Source organism: Sus scrofa, chromosome 11 (assembly GCF_054392235.1).
Source record: "Sus scrofa isolate SSC_HxYL_T2T_F1_AM1 chromosome 11, Sscrofa_HxYL_maternal_Yorkshire_Landrace_v2.0, whole genome shotgun sequence".
Lineage (NCBI taxonomy): Eukaryota > Metazoa > Chordata > Mammalia > Artiodactyla > Suidae > Sus > Sus scrofa.
Genome location: NC_139393.1, coordinates 25,297,357 through 25,320,935, shown reverse-complemented (window position 1 = coordinate 25,320,935; position 23,579 = coordinate 25,297,357). Strand labels below are relative to the sequence as shown.

The following is a 23,579-nucleotide window of genomic DNA, read 5'->3' as shown; positions in this document are numbered from 1 at the left end:
ATATTTTAGACTACTGAACATGAATCCTTTAACAAATGTGAATTTATAGTCTATGATTAGTTTCTTTTAATATTTAAGTGTTATTAAGGCAGGCGGTAGGTCTCAAATTATCTATGGTTAATAGTTTTACCATCTTTGGTATGATTTTTCATTATAAAACATTTTTTAAAAGATAAGTCCAGAGTTCCTGTCAAGGCTCAGTGGTTAACGAACCCGACTGGTATCCATGAAGATGTGGGTTCGGTCCCTGGCCTCGCTCAGTGGGCTAAGGATCCGGCATTGCCATGAGCTGTGGTGTAGGTCGAAGATGCATGTCGAATCCTATGTCGATGTGGCTCTTATTCATCCCCTAGCCTAAGAACCTCCCTATGCCGAGGGTACAGCCCTAAAAAGACAAAAGACAAGGAAAAAAAAAAAAAAGGATAAGTCCTATGGTCTTAATATGTAAATAATGAACCCATCTCCATTTGGGGGGCTAAATTATAACTTATTAAAGTAACCGAAAAGGTTCTTTTGAATTCGTCTTTTTTTTTTTTTTTTGTCTGAAGTTTTGTTAATGGTTTAAAAAGAAAGCCGTATGTATTGATCTTGTGCTGTGTTTTTTTTTTACAGGTTTCTGTAGAGCCACGTTTTCATTCTGTGTTAGTCCTCTATTGGTTTTTGTCAACTCTAAGAGTGGAGATAATCAGGGAGTAAAGTTTCTTCGGCGATTTAAACAGTTACTAAATCCGGCTCAGGTGTTTGATTTAATGAATGGAGGTCCTCATTTAGGGTAAATGACTATTGATAACTCTCCTTTGAATTAAATGTGGCATCGAGCATAACCTTCTGTTTGGCTTTTCAGTTCCTAATTGCAGATTCACCTCGTCATCTCTGTGTTGATCTTCCCACGTCTCTTCTTTTAAAGCTCAAATTATAAATTTTAACACAATTTTTTGGTATTTATACAACTCCCTTGTGTGCTGGAAGTTCCACAGTTTGTTTTAAAAATGTTTTAGCGTATATCCTACATCAAACAGTACTAACGGTTTGCTTCGCTCTATGAAAGAGCAACTTGTATAAATATAGAAATACAAAGAGTAACTTTGGAAAATGAGTTTCCTGGGAGGCTAGTGTTGAATTTTACATGTGCAAATAATTATTTTTTCAGAGCACAGGTACTCTCATGGATCTCAAGGACTTCAGCCTTGGTCCACATAAATGAGCAAAAAATGCTTTTGTTGATTGTTCATTTCCAACTTTCTGGAATGTCCTACAAGCTAAAATTTGAGGGAAAATTAAATGTATTTTCAATGAGAGAAAATATGCCTTGTGGCACTTTGAATACATTTTTAGCATGTGTATTTGTCATCTGAACCAGGAACCTCAGATGATTTACTTAAGCCAACTGGGCTTTTCTCTTGGGTTCCGTTGTCACCTAAACCATAAACACAGAAGTAGAAATGGAAGCTTTAGATACCAGTTCCTGAAAAGGATTTTTATGTTTTGTGGTTTAGCGTTTTTCTCATCTTCTCCATTTCCCTTCTCAGCCTCTCTTTGTGCCTCTTTTCACTTTTGTCCTTTCAGAATCTTCCTTCTTATTTCCTTTGCCTTTTTCTTACTGCCTGAGACCCTTCTGGTTCCTTGGGTGTTGGTCTTCTTTGTTTGAACTCCACTCCTTTCTTATGTGCTTGTACCTCCCTCGCTTTCTGCTGCAGGGGTCCTAGCACTTCCTCTTCTAGCTTCTCCCCTCACCTCTGTCTCTCCCGTTGCTAGTGAGCATTGTCCCCCTTTCTAGCACTTCTATTTCATCATCCTTCATGGTTCTAATCTCTTATCTTCTTGACATTTATTTTTTCCATCCATCCTCTAAGATTCCAAGGAACTCCGTTCGTGAAACGCTTGAGATTGTCTCCAAAACATATTTTTTTGATTTTCCACAATGCTTGAGGTATAGACACAAAGGTATATAAAGAAGGTGAGATACGTCAAAAAGTTGAGATGAAGGGAGTTCCTATACATGACTCAGTGGTCTCGAACCCAGCTACTATCCATGGGGATGTGGGTTCAATCCCTGACCTTGCTCAGTGGCTTAAGGATCTGCCATTGCTGTGGCTGTGGTGTAGGCCAACAGCTACAGCTCTGATTCTCCCCCTAGCCTGGGAACCTCCATATGCCATGGATGTGGCCCTGAAAACACAAATTTAAAAAAAGTTGAGATGAAGAAATCAGAACTAAAAAGTTTGACCTGAGAATAGGAAAAGAGGAAGGGAAAAAGCTACTGGGACTATTGCAGGGTACATTGGCAAGTGGTAGGTCTGTTTCAGAACTGCCCCCAGTGCCACTCAAGAGCACTGGTGCCCTAGATTCCATGCCTTGGTTTGTAATGTGCTACTCATGGAAATAACATATTCCTGAGATGGAAAGAGAAAAATCACCCACTTTTATTGTCTCCTTTCCCTTAACTTAATTTCTCTTTCCTGGGTTCTGCTTCTTTTCTGTTTTTTCATTTCTTACCCCTCTTTCCTTTTAATTTTATCTCCATTTCTACGTATAATTCCCTTTCCTCTTTACAATTAAGACATTTTCTTGGCAGTTCCCTGGTCATTCAGCATGTTAAGAATCTGGTGGTGTCACTGCCGTGGCACAGGTTCCATCCCTGGCCCAGGAACTTCTGCGTGCCACAGGCAGAAAGAAAGAGAAAGAAAGAAAGAAAGAAAGAAAGAAAGAAAGAAAGAAAGAAAGAAAGAAAGAAAGAAAGAAAGAAAGAAAAAGAAAGAAAGAAAGAGACATTTTCTTGAATTAAATATTGCACTCAAATTAATTTTTATAGTATGATTCATATGTAAGAATTCTTATATTTAATCTGAATGTGAATACCAGTCAAAAGCAGAATGCCAACGAATTGGGGAAAGTGATTTTTCTTTATTTCTACTAAAATAAAATACTTTCTCATTTTCAGTTTAAGATTATTCCAAAAGTTCGACAATTTCCGGATTCTTGTTTGCGGAGGAGACGGCAGTGTGGGTTGGGTTTTGTCAGAAATCGACAAGCTCAACTTGAATAAACAGGCAAGTGCTCCTTCTTTTCTTTGCTGGCGAACATGAATGTGCATGTCCTAAGCTGCTCGCAGAGACATGCCGAAGTGTCACTCAGCTTGTCTGAGGTGTCCTGTGGGGCTCTCTTTCAGTGTCAGCTGGGAGTCCTGCCTCTGGGGACAGGCAACGACCTGGCCCGGGTTCTTGGCTGGGGCGGCTCCTACGATGACGACACCCAACTTCCTCAGATACTTGAGAAGCTGGAACGAGCCAGTACCAAAATGCTGGACAGGTAATAACACATTCCCTTCTAAAACCAGATCCAAGTGGCATACTGATCCCCTCCCTTTTTTTGGCTTTTTAGGGCTGCACACATGGCATATGGGGGTTCCCAGGCTAGGGGTTGCATCAGAGCTGCAGCTGCCATCCTACGCCAGAGCACAGCAACACAGGATCTGAGCCGCGTCTGTGACCTACACCACAGCCCACGGCAATGCCAGATCCCCGACCCACTGAGCAAGGCCAGGGATGAACCTGCAACCTCATGGATACTAGTCCATTCGTTTCTGCTACACCGCAAGGGGAACTCCCTCCATTCCCTTTCTTCTATTGTCTTCCATCATGGTCTATTCCAGGAGATTGGATATAGTTCCCCATGCCACACAGTAGGACCTCATTGCCTGTCCATTCTAAATGTAATAGTTTGCACCCACTAAACCCAAAGTTGAACCCACAAAATACTAAAAAATGCAATCCTTTCTCAGGAACAAGGAAAGTATTGGGAAAACAGCTTCATATGAAGAAAATGTCACCATTTTTATGGTACCCTCAATCATATCCCGTAACTGCTTTCTCTCTAAATGCCCCACGTATAAAAAGGAAATTGCAGTGTGTGTACCCTGAGTATTATGGAGGTGGTATCATGAATCCGGGTGCAGGGACCCACTAGGACTCAGTAAGCAGTAACCTGCACAGGCAGAAGACCAGAATGTCGAAATCTCATTATGAACTTGAACTTGCGTGAATCAAAACAACTTTGATAGGATTAGCCATCTGTGACACCCTTCCCAGGAAAATAACAAAATCTCATCAGGGAGCCACCATCTAAAATGTGATTACTCTAAAATAAGCTATAACCTAATTAATTGTAACCTTGCCTGTCATAAGGTAATGTTGTAATGGCTGATGCTTTTGCTGACGGAATATTTCAAAAGAAAGCTGGGCAGAAAAGCGTTTGTCTGTGTTTATTCACAAACTGGTCATGGGAGGGATCTCCCTGCAGTTTGAGAGCATAAAGTGGACTCAGTCTCCAATACTTTATTTTTTTATTTTTGTCTCTCTTTTTAGGGCTACACCTGCGGCGTGTAGAAGTTCCCAGGCTAGGGGTCGAATTGGAGCTGCAGCTGCCGGCCTCCACCACAGCCACAGCAGTGCCAGATCTGAGCCGCGTCTGTGACCTACACCACAGCTCACAGCCACACCAGACCCTTAACCCACTGAGCGGTGCCAGGGATCAAATCCTAGCCCTCACGGATACTAGTCAGGTTCATTACCACAGAGCCACAATGGGAACCCCCAGAATTTGAATTCATATGCAAAGGCTTATTAGTCTGAATGATACAGTAGATGCTGTTTACATAGTGATGCTAGTCTTGGGATTTTCCTCTAGGTTTTATCACTGGCTTCCACCGTGATATACTTTTCTTATAATTCATGTTATGATACCGCTCTCTTTATGCTTTGTGTCTTTGAAAAAAATCGTTATTTCATATCCTGTAACTGACAACAGTAATGTCCCTACCCAATTGTTCTTCCCAAATTTTGAATTTATCGCTTTAGGCAGAAGACTGGAAATAGCTGGAGGTGATTGTTTTTCTCTATTATCAAATGATTCAGTGTTTGGTTTGAAATTAATATTTACAGCTAATTAAAATGAATTTACTTCAATTAAGTACAATCTTTATTAATATTTTCCTCCCAATCCCATGCTTACATTTTTAAAATTATTTATTTATTTATTTGCTTTTTAGGGCTGCACCCACGGCATATGGAGGTTCCCGGGCTAGGTCTCCAGCCTGCCTACACCACAGCTCACGGCAACACAGGATCCTTAACCCATTGAACGAGGCCAGGGATCGAATCTGCAACCTCATGATCCTTAGTCAGATTTGTTTCCGCTGTTCCCTGAAAGGAACTCCCCATGCTTACTTTCTTAATGTAAGAAGGTCCATTTAGGAGTTCCCAAGTTCGCTATGGTCGCTATGGAGGTGTGAGTTCATTCCCTGCTTGGCGCAATGGGTTAAAAAATTTGGCATTGCCACAGCTGTGTGGTAGGTCACAAGTGTGGCTTGGATTCAGTCCCCAGCCTGGGAACTTTCATATGCCTCAGGTGCAGCCATAAAATAAAATTTTAAAAAAGAAAGAAAGAAAAAAAAAAACAAAACAGGAGCTCTTTAGCTAATTTTCATTTCATGTCTGTATAAGCGGACTCAGTGAGACTGATTGCTACATGCAGAATGATTTTTCATAGGTACTAGGCATTTGTTTCATCTAGGACATTGTTTTAGAATTTGGGGCTGTGACCCATTAGCAACTTGTACAGTCTAGTTAGAAACTTTGGTGAGGGAGTTCCTGTCCTGGCTCAGTGGTTAAGGAATCCGACTAGGAAGCATGAGGTTGCAAGTTCGATCCCTGGCCTCACTCAGTGGGTTAAGGATCCGGCGTTGCTATGGCTGTGGTGTAGGTTGGCAGCTGTAACTCTGATTGGACCCCTAGCCTGGGAACCTCCATATGCCATGGATGCAGCCCTAAATAGACAAAAAGACAAAAAAAGAAACGAAACGGAACTGAGGTGAGCAGAATTTAAAAACAGAAAGGAATAGAAAAGTCAGAATGCATTGCATCTAGTGGAGAGGGGCGGTATTATTACATATGCTCATTTCTTACTCTGGCCCATGGCTTTAAAATGTGTGGAAGTTGCTGACCAGAGAATTGGGTAAGATATTTAAATCATAAACAATGAATTCAGCATGTTATGGGACTATCGAATTTCCATCTCTTCCTGTATTTGGTTATTTTAGACACAGTAAACTGTGGTTCATGAGTATATGGTGTACACATGCGTGTGTGTGTGAGGTGAGAACAGTCAGTTTATTAAACCCTAAAGGCATTACTGACCCGAGGTTTTTCTCCCTTCAGGTGGAGTATAATGACCTATGAACTCAAGCTGCCACCAAAGGCTTCTCTACTTCCCGAACCTCCGGAAGCATCTGACGAATTTTATGTAAGACTCAAACTTTTTCTCTCTTTATCATTTGAAAATGGGGGTGAGAGTCTTGAACAATAAGGACGCTTATAGGATGTGGTACCATGTTTACTGAATCGTCATTTTTCTGATTGGGGGTCTGGTCCTCTCCTCCCGCCCCACTCCGCCAAGGGCAGGATCCTTTTCATCTAGATGAGACTCCTTCCGTGTCACCCACCCAGGACGTGTGAATTCAGCCGCAACATTTCCCTTCATGGGTCTCGGGCACCTCCCCTGTGGAGGAGGCCACAGTGTTGGGGGAGTTACAGGAAGTGATGAGTATGTGGAAAGCAGCAAGCATCCAAGTTTGCTTGTTCCCGCCCCGGCATTTCTCTCCCAATATCCCTCCTTCGTGCTTCCTCTTAGCATCAGGGCCCCAGGGAGGCCAACTGATGCCAGGCTCCTGTTAGCTTTCACTCATCTTCTGCTTCAGTCATTTAATTATTCCTGTTTGATTATTCCCCCACCTCCTGGAAATAATCTCCAAACACACCAATACTGGTAGCCTGGATATTATGGAGTGTCTCTCTTCCCGCTATGCTGAGAGTGCCTCAGAACAGGTCTTTAGGTTAAGCCTGTTGATCAAGATAAAACAAAGGAAGACAGTGTCTTCATCCATCCCTGCTAGAGACCATTAATAACTACGGTTTTTAGAAATGCCTTTTTTTTTTTTTTTTTTTTTTGGTCTTTTTGGGGCCACACCCGCAGCATATGGAGGTTCCCAGGCTAGGGATCCACTCGGAGCTGTAGCTGCTGGCCTACGTCACAGCCACAGCCACGCCAGATCTGAGCCACATCTGCAACCTACACCACAGCTCACGGCAACGCCAGATCCTCAACCCACTGCGCGAGGCCAGGGATCGAACCTTCGTCCTCATGGATGCTAGTCAGATTCATTTCCACTGAGCCATGATGGGAACTCCCAGTTTTTAAACGTTCTTAAAGAGTCAGCATTCTGATTAAACCTCAAAGCGCTGGAGATTTAAAACAGAACCTAATTTTCAAAGGCTTATTTTCTGACTCGCTTAGACCATTTGATCAGTGATGGCTCATTTTTCCCTCTAGTAAAGTTCATTTGTTTATTTTACAGTTGAAATCTTTGTTTTGTCATTAAGAAAATGATGATCTTGTCCAAACTAAGAAAAGGAACGATGACCTGAAACATGGGCTATTCCTTAAAGAAGCTAATTGTATTTAAATCTTTTTCCCTGATATAAAAGTAGCAAAAACTACTTCTGAAAAAATTGGAAAATGTAAAAATATATTAAAAGAAAATCAAAATTTTACTTACACTTTTGCCATCTAGAGGTAATTACTATTAAATATTAAGATATTCACTATTTTGGAGTTCCCTTCATGGCTTAGCGGTTAACGAACCCAGCTAGAATCCATGAAGATTCAGGTTTGATCCCTGGTCTCGCTCAGTGGCTTAAGGATCTAGCATTGCCCTGAGCTGTGGTGTAGGTTTCAGATGAGGCTCTGATCCCGAGTTGCCGTGGCTGTGGCGCAGGCCGGCAGCTGTGGCTGCGATTTGACCCCTAGCCTGGAAACTTACGTATACTGCGGGATGCAGCCCTAAAAAGCAAAAAAAAAAAAAAAAAAAAATGTATATATATATATATATATATATATACACACACTTTTATTTCCAGCTTCATTTTTTTTATAATTTTTGTTTATAAATAGTGTTTTGTCCAACTCTAAACCTATCAATGTAATAGTATTTTCTCCAGCTCTAAATATATCAATCTTTTTTCTTAATAGTATTTTTAATGTTATTAATTTTCTAAAAATAAAAAAGGAGAATTCTTTTACTCTACTTGCTTCAGAGATATCAGTTTCCTAGCATATAAAATTAAAGTGTAGACAATTTTTTTTTAATTTGTTTTATTATAGTTGATTTGCAGTGTTCTATCAATTTCTGTTGTCCAAAATCATAGACAATTTACTTTTATCCCATTAGTAGTCACTAAATTGAGGTACAGCTGTAACTACATGGAAGAAAGCTCTTTTTCTAGTGTAAAAGGGTTTTGAATGAAACTTCATTTATTTTGGTTTCTTATTAACGTAGTTCAAAACAAAAGAGACAGCATGCCTTAAGGTTGCAGGATGAGTGGGTGTTCTGTGTCAACCTGACCAGTCACTGTGCGACTTTTTTGCCATGAAAACTGAAATGAAAGTAGGCTAAACCTTCCTTCTTCTTAGGCTCAACTTAATTTTTTCCAGCTTGTATTTTTTTAATAAAATATTTATTTTGGATTCCTTTATGCGTGATTGTGAAATTATTATTATTTTTCCACTTTTCCTTAAAAGGACACAGAATGTGGTAGAACTTCTTATCTGAATAACTGTTAGCATTCTGCTGGCACCATAGAATTATAGAGCTGAAGCAATCCTGACAGCTTGATTGAGGAACTCCTTCTGGCCATATTCAGTCATTCTAGTTGTCATTATACTTTTTAAACATTGTAACAATGGTGGTTCTATGATTTCCTTTAGTAACAACGCTTCTCTGATATCAGATTTCCTGATTTCAGAAAATGTGTTGTTTACATTTAATGTAAAATCCCCGGGGCATCCGGTTCTTCTGTCCTCTGACCCTTTGGGAATGTCTATCTATCGCTCTTTGGCCTCAAGTGTAGTTCCCTCCTGTTCTCAAGTCTCAGCTTGGGTATCACTCAGTCCAGGGGGCCATCCCTCATCGTTCAAGTCCTTGGTCTTTGTCCTTTCTCAGTAGTTCCACAGCCCCCTTCCCCTTCCATTGTCTTAGTGGCATCAGCCTGTAGGGATGAGGCAGTGTGTATTATTTACTCACCATTATATTGTCCTCTGGCTTGATGACGGGCCCAAAGAAGTGAATATGAAATTCCTATTATTAATTCTTTTAACCTAAGCCAACCCCTAAATTCCAAACCCTATCAGAACAATGGTTATCTTGATATCACCGCACGCTGACCTCGTCTCTTCCTTGGAAGTCAAATTCTTACTGTTTTCTTCCTTCCTTCCTCCCTCCCTTCCTTCCCTCCTTCCTGTCTTTCATTTCTTTCTTTTAAATAAGTGTTATTGGAGTATAGTTGACTCACAAAGTTGTGTTGCTTTAGGTGTTGGGCAAAGTAAATCACTTCTACATACACATAGATCTGTTCCTTTTCAGATTCTTTTCCAACATAGGAAAAATTCTAAACAGTATTGAGTAGATTTCCCTGTGCAATACAGTAGGTTCTTGTTGCCTATTTTATGTAGTGTGTATATATCAATCCCAGCTCCCTAATATATCCCATCCCATGTTTTCTACTGCTTTCCAAGTGGATTAAAAGCCTTTTGATGCAGGAGTCTTTATTTTTGGGTCCCTTCTGTATCATACACCAAACATACAGTCTAGGAAATCAATAGATGCCAAGGTAATCAGGAAGAAGGTGTGAGCTGCTGTTCCTCAGTCAATTTCCAGAAAACGTCAAAGAGAATAGCCTCAAATGTCTGGACACGAAAAATCTTCCTGCTAGTTTAGTTTTAAATTTATTCTTATTGAGTAATAAAACTTCTTTCCCTGCCATTCTGTTTTCCAGCTGCTTGGTAATAGCGGGGTACGAAGTTGTAACTTTATTGTTTCTTTCACTCATTCAGCAATATTAAATGCCTCTTGGTCAGTACCTGGACCTGGAAATAAAAGACTTATACTCTAGTTTCAACCAGCTTAGAGCTGTTAGGTACCCAAGCTGGGTACCAGGTGCGTCAGGTGAACTCAGAGCTCTGGGGGCTACCATGACATGCTTTTAAATTTCAGAGAAAACATTGTATTACTAAACATCTGTTGGTTCCTACAGAAATCCTAGCTTGAGATGTGGTGCACAGTTTAAATGTTAGGTTGCAGTACGTTCCTTTTTTTTTTTTTTTCCCTTTTTAGGGCTGCACCTGTGGCATATGGAGATTCCCAGGCTAGGAATCCAATCGGAGCTACAGCTGCCCGCCTACACCACAGCCACAGCAACACCAGATCTGAGCTGCATCTGTGACCTACACCACAGCTCATGGCAACACCAGATCCTTGACTCACTGAGCGATGCCAGGGATCGAACCTGCATCCTCATGGATCCTAGTCGGGTTCCTTAACTGCTGAGCCACGATGGGAACTCTGCACTACATTCCTTTTGATGACATCATATTTTTGTGAAGCTGGGTTTTCAGCAGTTGCTCTGATATAAAGCAAGCTCCACACAAAAAAATTAGCGTTAAATAGAAAATGAACATATTTTGATCCAATCTGATTCTAACGTTTGAGATAGTACGGTGCGCGCAGCTCACAACTAGTTATTTAAGGATGAAATTTTTTTCTTTTAATTTATGTGGATTATCTTTTCAAATGGTTATTAGGGTGTGAGGACATAAATGCTTATTCTTTTGGACTTAACTACTATTAATTATTTCTTTTGGCCCAAGGGCACTGGCATGAAATTATTGAGACACTAAGGATACCATGAACCCAGAAAGTTTGGGCATCTCTGGGTGGAAGGGACAGACAAGGAAATGAGGGGCGATGTTTCAGTCATTTTCAGGGTTTAAGGATTGCACGGAAGAGTGGGTTCTTATCTGACAAGTTCAGTGAAGTGTTTACAAAGGGGGTTATGTCTAAAGGAGTTCCTGAACGCCTTAGGCCTAAACCAGGTTTTTAGTGCACACACACGAAAAAAGAAGTAGGAATTAGCCAGTTGACAAAAAGCATTACACAGAGCTTGATGGTAAGGATGTTGGTAAATTAGGAGCATTGCGTGTGGTGCAAAGAAAGAGCATCAAAAGACAGGACAAAGGAGGGCGTTCCCATCGTGGCGCAGTGGTCACGAACCCAACTAGCATCCATGAGGACGCAGGTTCGATCCCTGGCCCCTCTCAGTGGGTTGGGGATCCAGCATAACCATGAGCTGTGGTGTGGGTCACAGGCACAGCTTGTATCCTGCGTTGCTGTGGCTGTGATGTAGGCCAGCAACTGCAGCTCCAGTTCGACCCCTAGCCTGGCACCTTCCAAAGGCCACAGGTGGGGGCCTAAAAAAAAGAAAAAAAGAAAAAGAAAACATAAAAAATTATAAAAAGACAGGACAAAGGAGAGGAAAGAAGTGTCTGGATCATGGAGAGTCTTGAGACTTATGGAGGTCTTACCTGCTAGCTGATGTGTTTTGACTTTCAATAGAAAACTGACACATGTTAAGCTTGGTTGTGACATGATCAAATGTGTGCTTTTGCGGGGGGTGGCATGGGGGGGAATCACTGTGTGGTGGAGAATGGTTTGAAAGCGGGTGGGAGGGACAGAGTAAGCCCAACCTGGAGGCTGCTCATGATACACTTGATAAAGGGTGAGATTTTTATTTCATGAATCCAGTTAACCAAAGAGCAAGCCTTGCTTGGCTGGGGTGGAATGGGGGTGTGATAGAATGAGCTCCAGAGTCCTCACATTTGGATCCTAGCTTGTCTGTTTTTCATTAGCTGTGAGCAAATCACTCACCTTACCTGAGCCTTAGGTGCCTTAGCTCTAAAACAGGATAATCAATAGGATAAATACATACAAAGTACTTAATCACAGGGCCTGGTCAACAATAAAAAAAATGTCAACAGTTATTATTACTTTACTTTCCTAAAGCTGCTAAGTGACGACGTAATAGGTTTATAAGCGACATCAACCATTGTATCCTTAGGAGTTCTCAGGTGACCTACCAGTTAAGCATCTGGCACTGTCACTGCTGTGGTTTGGTTGCTGCTATGGCACGGGTTCAGTCCTCAGCCCGGGAACTTCTACATGCCGCAGGCACAGATAAAATTTTATCCTTGAACATAGAGGTTATTTTGTTTTCTGCTGGGAGAGATTGTATTCTTTGCCTTTGGCCATTTTTAATGGACAAAAACTTAGATATTTAAATGTAAATTAAATGGAATTAATGATCTTTTTCCTACCTCCTTAGGTTTTTTGGCAATCTACTCTTTAGGGAAAAGAAAGCAATTTTTGAAAGAATCTTTTCCTTTCTTTGCCCCTCTAGAAGATCCATTTTCATTTTTCTGATGTTAGCTGTAAAGTTGTAGCTTTTAATGTTTAGACCAGGGATCGGTAAGTAGATTTGTGAGTCTGTACAATATTGTGTGAAACTTTCAAGTTCTACTCCTCCTGTCTTTTGTGGAAAATTTCTTTTCCATCAGTGGTTTGCCTTTGAAGAATGTAAGAAAGGAGTTTTAAAAAGTAGCACACTGATCAGCCCCTGTTGGCCCTGGAGGTAAAGCAGGACTGACTTTCTTTTGGGAAGAGGCTAATCAGGAAGGCTTTACTGGGGGCAAGAGCAGTAATTGAATTTTCATTTATATCTGAGTAAACTGGTGCTGATTGGTAAAACGCAGTGTAAGGTTATACCTGGGTTAAGCAGAAGAGCATGACAGGCCAGCCAGAAGAGAGCTGATGGTTTGTACTAGAACGTTTTGAACTGTGTGACATGAAATATGGTTGAGGCAAACATTTGATGGAAGGCACTGAATATGAGGCAGTTTAAATATTGTGCACATTTGTACATATTAAAAATGCATACTTTCAACAGAATGTTAAAATGTGAGTCAGATAGATAAGGGGATATGGCAGTCCTTTAGCATTTTGATATCTTATGGAGAGAAATATTTATTTACATGATTGGATGACATTCATTCAGCATTTTATTTTTTTTTAAGTTTTTATTATAGTTGATTTACAGTGTTCTGTCAATTTCTGCTGTACAGCCAAGTGACCCAGTCATACATACATATATATATACACATTCTTTTTCTTGCATTATTCTCCATCATATTCCATCACAAGTGACTAGATATAGTTCCCTGTGCTGTACAGTAGGATCTCATTGCTTATCCACTCCAAATGCAACAGTTTGCATCTACTAACCCCAAAATCCCCGTCCATCCCACTCCCTCCCCCTCCCCCTCGGCAACCACAAGTCTGTTCCCCATGTCCATGAATTTCTTTTCTGTAGATAGGTTCCTTTATGCTATAGATTAGATTCCAGATATTAATGATACCATATGGTATTTGTCTTTCTCTTTCTGACTTACTTCACTTAGTGTGAGAGTCTCTAGTTCCATCCATGTTGCTGCAGATGGCACCGTTTTGTTCTTTTTTATGGCTGAGTAGTATTCCATTGTGTGTATGTACATCTTCTTAATCCATTCATCTGTTGATGGACATTTACGTTGTTTCCATGTCTTGGCTATTGTGAACATAGGGGTGGATGTATCTTTTTCAATGAAAGTTTTGTCCAGATGTATGCCCAGGAGTGGCTTTATTGAGGAGTCCCTGCTTTTGCTCAATGGGTTAAGAATCCAACTACAGCGGCTTGGGTTGCTGTGGAGGTGCAGGTTTGATCTAGCATTGCTGCAGCTGTGGCGTAGGTTGCAGCTGTGGCTTGGATTCAGTACCTGACCCAGGAACTTCCATATGCCAAGAATGTGGCCATAAAAAAAAAAAGAAAGAAAGAAAGAAAGAGGCACTTTATTGAATTAAATATGTAGAAAAGTGCGTACATCATAAACATACAGCTTAGTAAGTTTCCCAAAACTAAAGCAACCCATGTAATCAGCACCCAGACACACAGCATCATTACCAGCAGCTCCGAGCCCCCCCCATCCCTCCCTTCATTCACCACCCCCGCTTCCTACCCCAGTGACCATTGTCCTCGCTTCTATCAGCATAGATTAATTTCATCTGTTTTTGTACTTGATAAAATAGCCTCACTTTGTATGTATACACGTCTTTGTTTCCTGATTCTCTCTGTCAATATTACATCCGTGAGATCCTTCTGGTATTGTGGTACAGGGATTCTCAATACCCTGCTGTATTCCATGGCACGAATATACTACAATTTGTTATCCGTTCTCCTGCTGAATGGATGCTGTTTTGAACATGTATGTGTCTTTTGGGAAAGCACATCTGCTTTTCTTGTAGGTACAGATGTGCAAGTCAAATTGCTGCATCCTATAGTATGATGCATCCATGCAGCTTTAATAGATCACGACCCAACAATTTTCCCGAGTGTTTGTATCAATTTATGCCCTCAGAGCAGTGTATGAGAATTCTGTTGCTGCACAACCTTGCCAACATCTGGCGTTTTCCAATCATCATTGTCGTTTTCATTTTAGCTATTCTACAGATATGTGGAAGTACTGCATTGTGATTTTGAGTTTCTATGTGCCTGGTAGCTAATGAGGTTGCTCACCTTTTCATCTGTTTATGGACCATTCATATATCTTCCTATTTTATTTTATTTTATTTTATTTTATTTTTGGCCACACCCACAGCATGCCCAAGTTTCCAGGCCTGGGATCAAACTCGAGCCACAACAGTGACAACACCAAATCCTTAACTGCTAGGTCACCAGGGAATGCCTGTCTTCCTCTTTAAATTTTAAGTCTTTTGCCCATTTTTATTAGGTTGTCTGCCTTATGGGAGGTTTTTTTTTATTATTCAGCTATTTTGACATTAACAACACTTTTAATGGACTTTACAGATTTTTCTAAATATATGAATTAAAGAATTCCAGAAACTAAGAACCTTTCACAGAAAGGAAATATTTATCTATTGTGTGTAATGACTCTCTCACATACATTTTATATTCCATTAAAGCCGTTTCTATTTCATTATCTTTCATTCTAGCCGTTGCCCCATGTCACACGTGTCATAAATGGTCCTTTTTTTGAGGCAGTAATAAACTGAGTTGTATGGGTGCCAGCAACAATAATACAGTGTAGGTTCTTTTTTATTTTTTCAGATGACAATTTATGAAGACTCAGTGGCAGCTCATCTTACAAAAATCCTCAATTCTGATGAACATGCAGTGGTCATATCATCTGCCAAGTGAGTTATAGAGTTCAAGTCATGCTATAGTTAAATATGGTGAAAATGAAGGGAAAACTGTTTCCTTCAACTTACGTCATTTCACTGTCATCCCGCCTCCCAAATATCTGTGAAGTAGGTTAAAGAATCAGATATACTAGATTTGCACTGTTTTTTAAAAATCATTTTAGGAGTTCCCATTGTGGCGCAGCAGAAAAGAATCTGACTAGGAACATGACATTGCGGGTTTGATCCCTGACCTTGGTCCGTGAGTAAAGGATCTGGCATTGCCGTGAGCTGTGGCGTAGGTCGCAGACACGGCTCAGATCCCCTATTGCTGTGGCTATGGTGTAGACTGGCAGTTGTAGCTCCAATTCCACCCCTAGCCTGGGAACCTCCATATGCGGCCGGTGCGGCCCTAAAAAGGCAAAAAAAAAAAAAAAAAAAAAAAAAAATCACTTTAGCATTTTATTTGCAGTAGGGCATGTTTAGAGGGTATTTGAGACATTTTAGTCAAAAGGTGCAACAAATGTTTAAAGTTTCTTCTGAGTGGTGATTTAAAGAAATACGATTAATTATAATACGGAAAACACATTTCACCATAATTCATGATTCCCATGAACACCACTGTGTAGAAACTATTTCCATCAAGAAAAGGAAAATAATGATCAGATTTTTCAAAATGACATATCTCAGGAGTTCCCATCGTGGCTCAGTGGTTATTGAATCCAACTAGGAACCTTGAGGCTGCAGGCTCAATCCCTGACCTCGATCAGTGGGTTAAGGATCTGGCAGTGTCATGAGCTGTGGTGTAGGTTGCAGACGCAGCTCAGATCTGGCGTGGCTGTGGCTGTGGTGTAGGCCGGCAGCTACAGCTCCAATTAGACCCCTAGCCTGGGAACTTCCATACGCCACAGGTGCGGCCCTAGAAAAGGCAATAAGACAAAATAACAATAATAAGAAGACATTTCTCAGCATGTTTAAATGGTGTTACTGTATTTTAATTCAAAGTTATCAGATTTTAGTTAAGTTGATTCCATACATGGAGCCAAAGCTACTTGATTTTATCCTCCCAGAGGTTGCCTGGCTGGAATTTAGTTCCGAGGCATCCTGTGGTGCCATCGTGAGAACTGGAAAGTCACCTGGAATGAACTGGAGGAAGGGGTGAAACCTACTGAAATTTTCAACTGATGAGCAAAAGCAATATCATGCTTTAGGATTCTGGTTTAGCAAGGAAATATTATGGATATACAGAAAGAGGAGAGGAAGAAGAGGAGGGGAGGGGAGTAGGGATGTGGTCAAGGAAAAAAAAAAAAAAACACACAAACTTGAGTGTGTTATTTGCTTATTTTGCAAAGAAGTCAAGGAAAGACAAATCACCATGAACAAGTTTGCTGATGACAAAAGTACAGATGTAGTGACAGTTGTTTTTTTCGTGTGTTTTGTTTTTTTTTGTTTGTTTTTTGTCTTTTTGGTTTTGCTAGGGCCGCTTTCCTCGGCATATGAAGGTTCCCAGGCTAGGGGTCTAATCGGAGCTATAGCTGCCGGTCTACGCCACAGCCACAGCAACTCCAGATCTGAGCCAAGTCTGTGATCTACACCACAGCTCACAGCAACGCCACCAGATCCTTAACCCACTGAGTGAGGCCAGGGATCCAACCCGCAACCTCATCATTCCTGGTCAGGTTCTTTAACCACTGCGCCACAACGGGAACTCCTACTGACAGTTGTTTTTGATGCCATAACCCAATGGGAATAGGAGACAGGACTGAGCATTAGGAAAGAAGATGAGCAGTGTAAGACAAGGAAGCACACTGGTTGCCCGGACCTATGGGCTCCAGATGCTCTTTGTTTGATGGGCAGTGCTGCTGATGGCTTTTTTGGTTGATGCCTTGGGTGAGTGTTTTTAATTTTTTTTTATTTTTTTTTGCTTATCAGGACCACACTCACGGCATATGGAAGTTCCCAGGCTAGGGGTTGAACTGGAGCTGCAGCTGCCAGCCACAGCTACAGCCACTAAGAATCCAAGCCACATCTGCAACCTACACCACAGCTCACAGCAGTGCCAGATCCTTAACCCAGTGATCGAGGCCAGGGATCCGACCCGCATCCTTATGGATACCAGTCGGGTTCATTACTGCTGAGCCACAGTGAGAACTCCAAAGTGTTTTTTAATTCGTTGTATTGCTTTAATGTGAAATGTACAAATCTCGAGTTTGTCCCAGACCTCAGCACTCCCTATTGTCTTTCTCATCTTGGGCCAAATTCATAGAGCAAAGTCACCTCCTTAGGTATTTCTCAAGTTACTTCTACGAGGAAGACATTTGCATTTGGCACCCTTGACCTATGAGTCAAAGGCTTCTTTATAGCGTGTTTTAGAGGACATTTCTAGAAAAGATGGAAAGTTGAAATGGAACCCTTCTTTAAGGTATAACAAGTTCTAGAATTATTCTTTAATATAGTTAAGTAAATATTTTATCTGATCACATTTCTTTCTTTTATTTATTTTTATTTTTTTTGTCTTTTCTGTCTTTTTAGGGCCACACCCCCAGGCTAGAGGTCGAATCGGAGCTGTAGCTGCCGGCCTACACCGCAGCCGCAACAAAGCCAGATCTGAGCCATGTCTGCGACCTACACCACAGCTCACAGCAATGCCCGATCCTTAACCCACTGAGCAAGGCCAGGGATTGAAGCCGAAACTTCATGGTTACTAGTCGGGTTCATTAACCACTGAGCCACAACAGGAACTCCCGATCGCCTTTCTTAGTTCAGATGTTAGCAAAGCCTTAATATTGCTTTTCGTGTGTTTAATGTGTTGGCTTACTGTCTCCTTCACATTTTCTCTAAATTTTTACTTTAAGATTACAATTGACTTATAACATTATCTTTTTTCAAATAAAATTTTATGTGGAATCCCAAAATTAAAAAAAAAACTAGCAGTTCCTGTTGTGACTTAGTGGAAATGAATCTGACTAGTATCCATGAGGAAACAGGTTCAATCCCTGGCCTTGCTCAGTGGGTTAAGGATCCCCTGTTGCCATGAGCGGTGGTGTAGGTTGCAGATGCAGCTGGAATCTGGTGTTGCTGTGGCTGTGGTGTAGGCCAGTGGCTACAGCTCAGATTCCACTCCTAGCCTGGGAACCTCTATGTGCAGCCCTAAAAAGACAAAAATAAATAAACAAGTAAATATGTTGAAAATGCTGATGGGAAAGCTGTATTTCATCAGCGTAGCTAATGTATAGGTTAACTAACATGGTTAATCAACATTCCCTTGAGGTTGGAATTTTATCAGTTTGGTATGGTAATATGAATTATCTTCCTGAGATTCAGAAACACTAATAAGTCATTAAAGATGCCATTAATTAATAAAACATAAAAAGCAAGTTATTAAGTAAATGCAGTTTATTCCACAGGAAAAACTTCTCAATAAATGGATCATCAGCAGGAAAAAATAATAAGATGGGAACCATGGTTTTATAGAACCATGGAACTGGGGGGTGGGGTCTGTGGCAGGCATGCAGCAGCTCAATGTGGGATCTCAGTTCCCAGACCAGGGATTGAACCCAGGCAGAAGCAGTGAAAGCACCAAATCCTAACCCCTAGGCCACCAGGGAGCTCCCAGCCGTAGAATTTTAGATTTAGAATCTATCTGAGAGATAATTTAGGCAAAAGCCTGCACAGAATAAGTGAGGTAAGATAGGTAGTTGTTACAGTCTTTCCTCAGAGCACATAGATAACTAAAGATTTCATTGTATTATGCATTGGTACTTGTAAGTCATCTTTAATTTCTGATTGGAACTTTTTTTTTTTTCCCCACTGTACAGCAAGGGGATCAAGTTATCCTTACATGTATACATTACAGTTACATTTTTTCCCCCACCCTTTGTTCTGTTGCAACATGAGTATCTAGACAAAGTTCTCAATGCTATTCAGCAGGATCTCCTTGTAAATCTATTCTAAGTTGTGTCTGATAAGCCCAAGCTCCCGATCCCTCCCACTCCCTCCCCCTCCCATCAGGCAGCCACAAGTCTTTTCTCCAAGTCCATGATTTTCTTTTCTGAGGAGATGTTCATTTGTGCTAGATATTAGATTCCAGTTATAAGTGACATCATATGGTATTTGTCTTTCTGGCTCATTTCACTCAGTATGAGATTCTCTAGTTCCATCCATGTTGCTGCAAATGGCATGATGTCATTCTTTTTGATGGCTGAGTAGTATTCCATTGTGTATATATACCACATCTTCTGAATCTGATTGGAACTTTTTAATGTCAGATTACAAATGGATTTTTCAGATTCTGACAGCATGATCCCCACCTATCTTTATGTGATTCTGTTTGGGCACCATTGCCATATTTTTCTTTTTCTTTTTTTTTTTTTTTAATGGGTTTGTGTGTGTGTGTGTGTGTGTGTGTGATCTTTTGTCTTTTTAGGGCCGCACCTGAGGCACATTGAGGTTCCCAGGCTAGGGCTCCAGTCAGAGCTTCACCACAGCCACAGCAACGTGGGATCCGAACCATGTCTATGACCTACACCACAGGTCACAGTAATGCCAGATCCTTAACCCCTAAGCGAGGCCAGGAATCGAACCGCATCCTCATGGATACTAGTCGGATTTGTTACTGCTGAGCCACAACGGGAACTCCCATACTGCTTTTAGGTATACATTTTATTTCTGTTTTTAAAATTTGATATTCATGATTTAGGTGTAATGTAAAGTTAATTCATTCCTCTAGATTATAAATATGTCTGTCTTCTGGAATATTAAACTTAATGGACCGGAAGATTCCCTCGACTTATGTGGCAAGTGTTCTTCTCCTAACACAGCATCACAGAATCATACTGTCTCCCCGAGCCTCTGCCACAGCAACATGGCACAAACTAGGAGGCACCTCTGCTGCCCCTTTCATTCCTAGGCTGAGGGACCAACAGGCTCTATATCCCTAGGAGTTAGTTGCCAGCAAAAATAGCTCTGATACTGTTATGGCACATGCATTTTCACAAATCTATGAGAAAATTTTGTCAAGGCAGTCTTGTAGTAATACCAAAGAAAACTTCTATTTTGGAGTCGTATAAAGGGAAGGGAATGTCGGAGTTCCTGTTGTGGCACAGTGGAAGCGAATCCAACTAGCATCCATGAGGATACGGGTTCCATCCCTGGCCTCGCTTAGTAGGTTAAGGATCTGGTGTTGCCGTGAGCTATGGTGTAGGTTGCAGATGCAGCTTTGATCTAGCATTGCTGTGGCTCTGGCGTCGCTATAGCTCTGATTCAACCCCTAGCCTGGGAACTTCCATATGCTGCAGGTGCAGCCCTAAAAAGCAAAAAAAAAAGAAGCAGAGAGAAGGGAATGTTGGTGTATTCTCTTCCTCGATGTGGGATGTCTTAGAGTAACTTTCAGGAAAGCCCATAGAAGAAATTTCATGATAGCCCACCTTAATATTTCAAGAAGTTCCATAAAGGTGTATTTCTCTGTAATATACATGCGCAGAGAAAACCAGCCTTGACATGAAAAACAGGAATGTCTAATACATGATAAGCTTGAGTCTCTGTAGAAATTTTCGTTTAAAAGGCCAACCGAAAAAATTGATGGTTAGGAAATACTACCTTTTGGTCCAAGTGGAATCTAGAAATGGTTGCCAACAAAACAACACACGAAACCAAAATCATCAGGAATAATTTACTTTTTAGATGATGAATATTAACATTTGAAGTGTGCGTGTGTGTCCTGTATCTATGGAGTGGCTCGACTTCATCATTACTTAAGTACCTGGGAACTTCACCTTTATGTCACTCATGTACCAGAGAAAATTTTTCGTATAATAGAAAAAAAATAGTTGCTGGCATCCTTTTTTTTTGTCCCTTAAAAGTCCTCAACCCCATCAGTGTTAAAGAGAAATATTATTTTCGAATAGTCTGATTTTATTTTCAAAATCTCTCTAGTGCTTGCTACGAAAAGCTGGTCATGTACCCTTCTGTCGGTTGTACTTTTTAATCCAACACCAATTAAACGTTTTTCTTTTAGTCTATTTCTATTGCAAAGAAACCAAATGTAATGAAAAGAAACGAACAAGTAAACCATTTATTGCTCTTTCTAACAAGACTTAAATTCAGTTAGTCTGAATGTTATTGCCTTGGTTATCTTTTTTAAAAAATGAGTTACAGAGAGTATTACTCAATTCAAGTGGCAGGTAGGTTTGCAGCTTACTACACCACCTCTTTCCTCTTCAGGAATAATATATTCTTCCAAGATAGCCGTGTAATGAATAGTAGAGCGACAGTGCGCCCCTAGTGACAACTGTATTCCTGTTTGTTCAGCATTGCAAGTCCTGTTATAAGAATATGTAAGATGCAGAGGATAACACTTTATTTTTAAACTAAGATCTAAAAGACCGTAAGAGAAAAAATTGAAATCTAAAAAAAATAAATAGGAGTTGCTGTCATGGTGCAAGGGTCAACAAATCTGACTAGAAACCATGAGGTTGTGGGTTCGATCCCTGGCCTTGCTCAGTGGGCTGAGGATCCGGCATTACCTGAGCTGTGATGTAGGTTGCAGACTTGCAGACGCGGCTCGGACCCCATGTGGCTGTTGCTGTGGCTCTGATGTAGGCTGGTGGCTACAGCTCCAATTAGACCCCTAGCCTGGGAGTCTCCATGTGCCACTGAAGTGGCCCTAGATAAGGCAAAAGGACAAATAAATAAATAAATAAAATCTAAAGGTGTTCTCAGAGTTCCCCCTGTGGGGCAGTGGGTTAAGGATCCAGCAGCTTGGATTCGATCAGAACTTCCATATGCCTCAGGAAGGAAAAGGAAAATAAATAAATACATGAAAGTACTCTTCTCGAGAATTTCAAAAATTTAAATATTTGCGAAGAAAGCCTTATGATATCCTTAGTGACTAATTTAAGTTGTGTGGAGCAAGGTTTATTCGTGTATCTGTTTATCACTCAGAACGTCTTGAACTGAATTAAGACATGTTATGCAGCAGATAGAAGTATGGATTTATAAACAAATGATCCCAATATATATATATTTTTTGGTCTTTTGTCTTTTTAGGGCCACACTCGCGGCATATGGAGGTTCCCAGGCTAGGGGTCTCATCCGGCCTACACCACCCCCACATTGACGCCAGATCTGAGCCACATCTGCGACCTACACCACAGCTCACGGCAACGCCAGATCCTTAACCCACTGAGCGAGGCCAGGGATTGAACCCGCAACCTCATGGTTCCTAGTCGGATTCCTTTCTGCTGTGCCACAACAGGAACTCCCAGATGATCCCAATATTTTAACAGTTTCCTTAACTGCGCTTATTTTAAAATATGTTTGTAAACCAGAGCAAATCAGCCTCCTGAGTTTCCTGAATTGCGCACTTTCTTTTCTTCAAAGGATACTTTGCGAAACCGTAAAGGACTTTGTTGCCAAAGTAGAGAAGGCACATGAAAAAACGCTGGACAAAGCTGTTGTAGCCGACGCCGTGGCCAGTAAAGTAAGTGGGACGTGTTCCGGGCATGAGCGTTTGACTGACAAGGTTAACCCTGAGCTGTTTTACAGCCACAGTGACTAAGTGGCTTTCCTGCCAAAACATCTCAACCCAAGAGAAAAATTACTTTTGAATCAGATAGGCAGGTTTAAAACGTATTCTATTTTATGGTGAGTCCCTTTACTAGGTAGGAAAACCGCACTGCCGAAGACCAAACTCTGAAGGTGATAACTCACCTCCTTTTGGCCACAGATTGACATTTTGAAGGAGAAATGCACCTAGTTGGGTCACGTGGGGGAAAATGCTGGGAGGCTAAGGTTCCGATGGGGAGACACAAACCTTAGTCACTGCAGACTTGGTTGCTTGCATTTCTCACAAGGTTTGGTCCCTGGCCTCCTCCAAGGTTCTGTTTCTTGCTTTTCCTTGTTCTTCATAGATACCCCCCCACCCTTTTGTGAGCTTTTCGAGGCTGAATAAGAACAGTTTATTGAACCTGGAAAGCTCCTGGCTTTGCTTCCGATTGCTCAGGACAGGGTATCCTTGCAAAAGGCTTGGCTTTCTTGGACTTGGCAAAGGAGGGCTTCCCCCCGAGTTCATGCTGTAGATGGTGGCTTAATTGAGTGCAAGGAAAAGAAAAGAGAAATATACATTTAAAGTCGTCAGCCTTGGAGTTCCCTTCGTGGCATAGCAGAAATGAATCCTACTAGGAACCATGAGCTTGTGGGTTCAATCCCTGGCATCGCTCCGTGGGTTAAGGATCCGACATTGCCATGAGCTGTGGTGTAGGTCGCAGATGCGGCTTGGATCCCACGTTGCTGTAGCTGTGGTGTAGGCTGGTGGCTACAGCTCCAATTAGACCCGTAGTCTGGGTACCTCCATATGCCACAGGTGTGGCCCTATAAAGACAAAAATAAAAATAAAGTTGTCAGC

The 23,579-nt window shown here is 41.2% G+C and overlaps 1 protein-coding gene and 1 long non-coding RNA gene across 26 annotated transcripts in view; both read left to right on the top strand.

Moving 5' to 3' along the window:
• The window catches only part of DGKH (diacylglycerol kinase eta), a 287,539-nt gene that overhangs the window by 212,038 nt on the left and 51,922 nt on the right, over window positions 1–23,579 (top strand). For all 25 annotated transcript variants that reach the window (XM_084981862.1, XM_084981873.1, XM_084981865.1 and 22 more), the window contains 6 exons: window positions 613–772; window positions 2,942–3,050; window positions 3,170–3,309; window positions 6,216–6,300; window positions 15,105–15,190; window positions 22,556–22,655. In XM_084981862.1, coding sequence (XP_084837988.1) covers window positions 613–772; window positions 2,942–3,050; window positions 3,170–3,309; window positions 6,216–6,300; window positions 15,105–15,190; window positions 22,556–22,655 — 680 coding nt within the window. The remainder of the gene's footprint in view (window positions 1–612; window positions 773–2,941; window positions 3,051–3,169; window positions 3,310–6,215; window positions 6,301–15,104; window positions 15,191–22,555; window positions 22,656–23,579) is intronic.
• Window positions 16,685–21,594, top strand: LOC146398596 (uncharacterized). The gene is made up of 3 exons (XR_014819603.1): window positions 16,685–16,810; window positions 17,252–17,728; window positions 18,285–21,594. It is a non-coding gene; the product is annotated as an uncharacterized LOC146398596 (long non-coding RNA).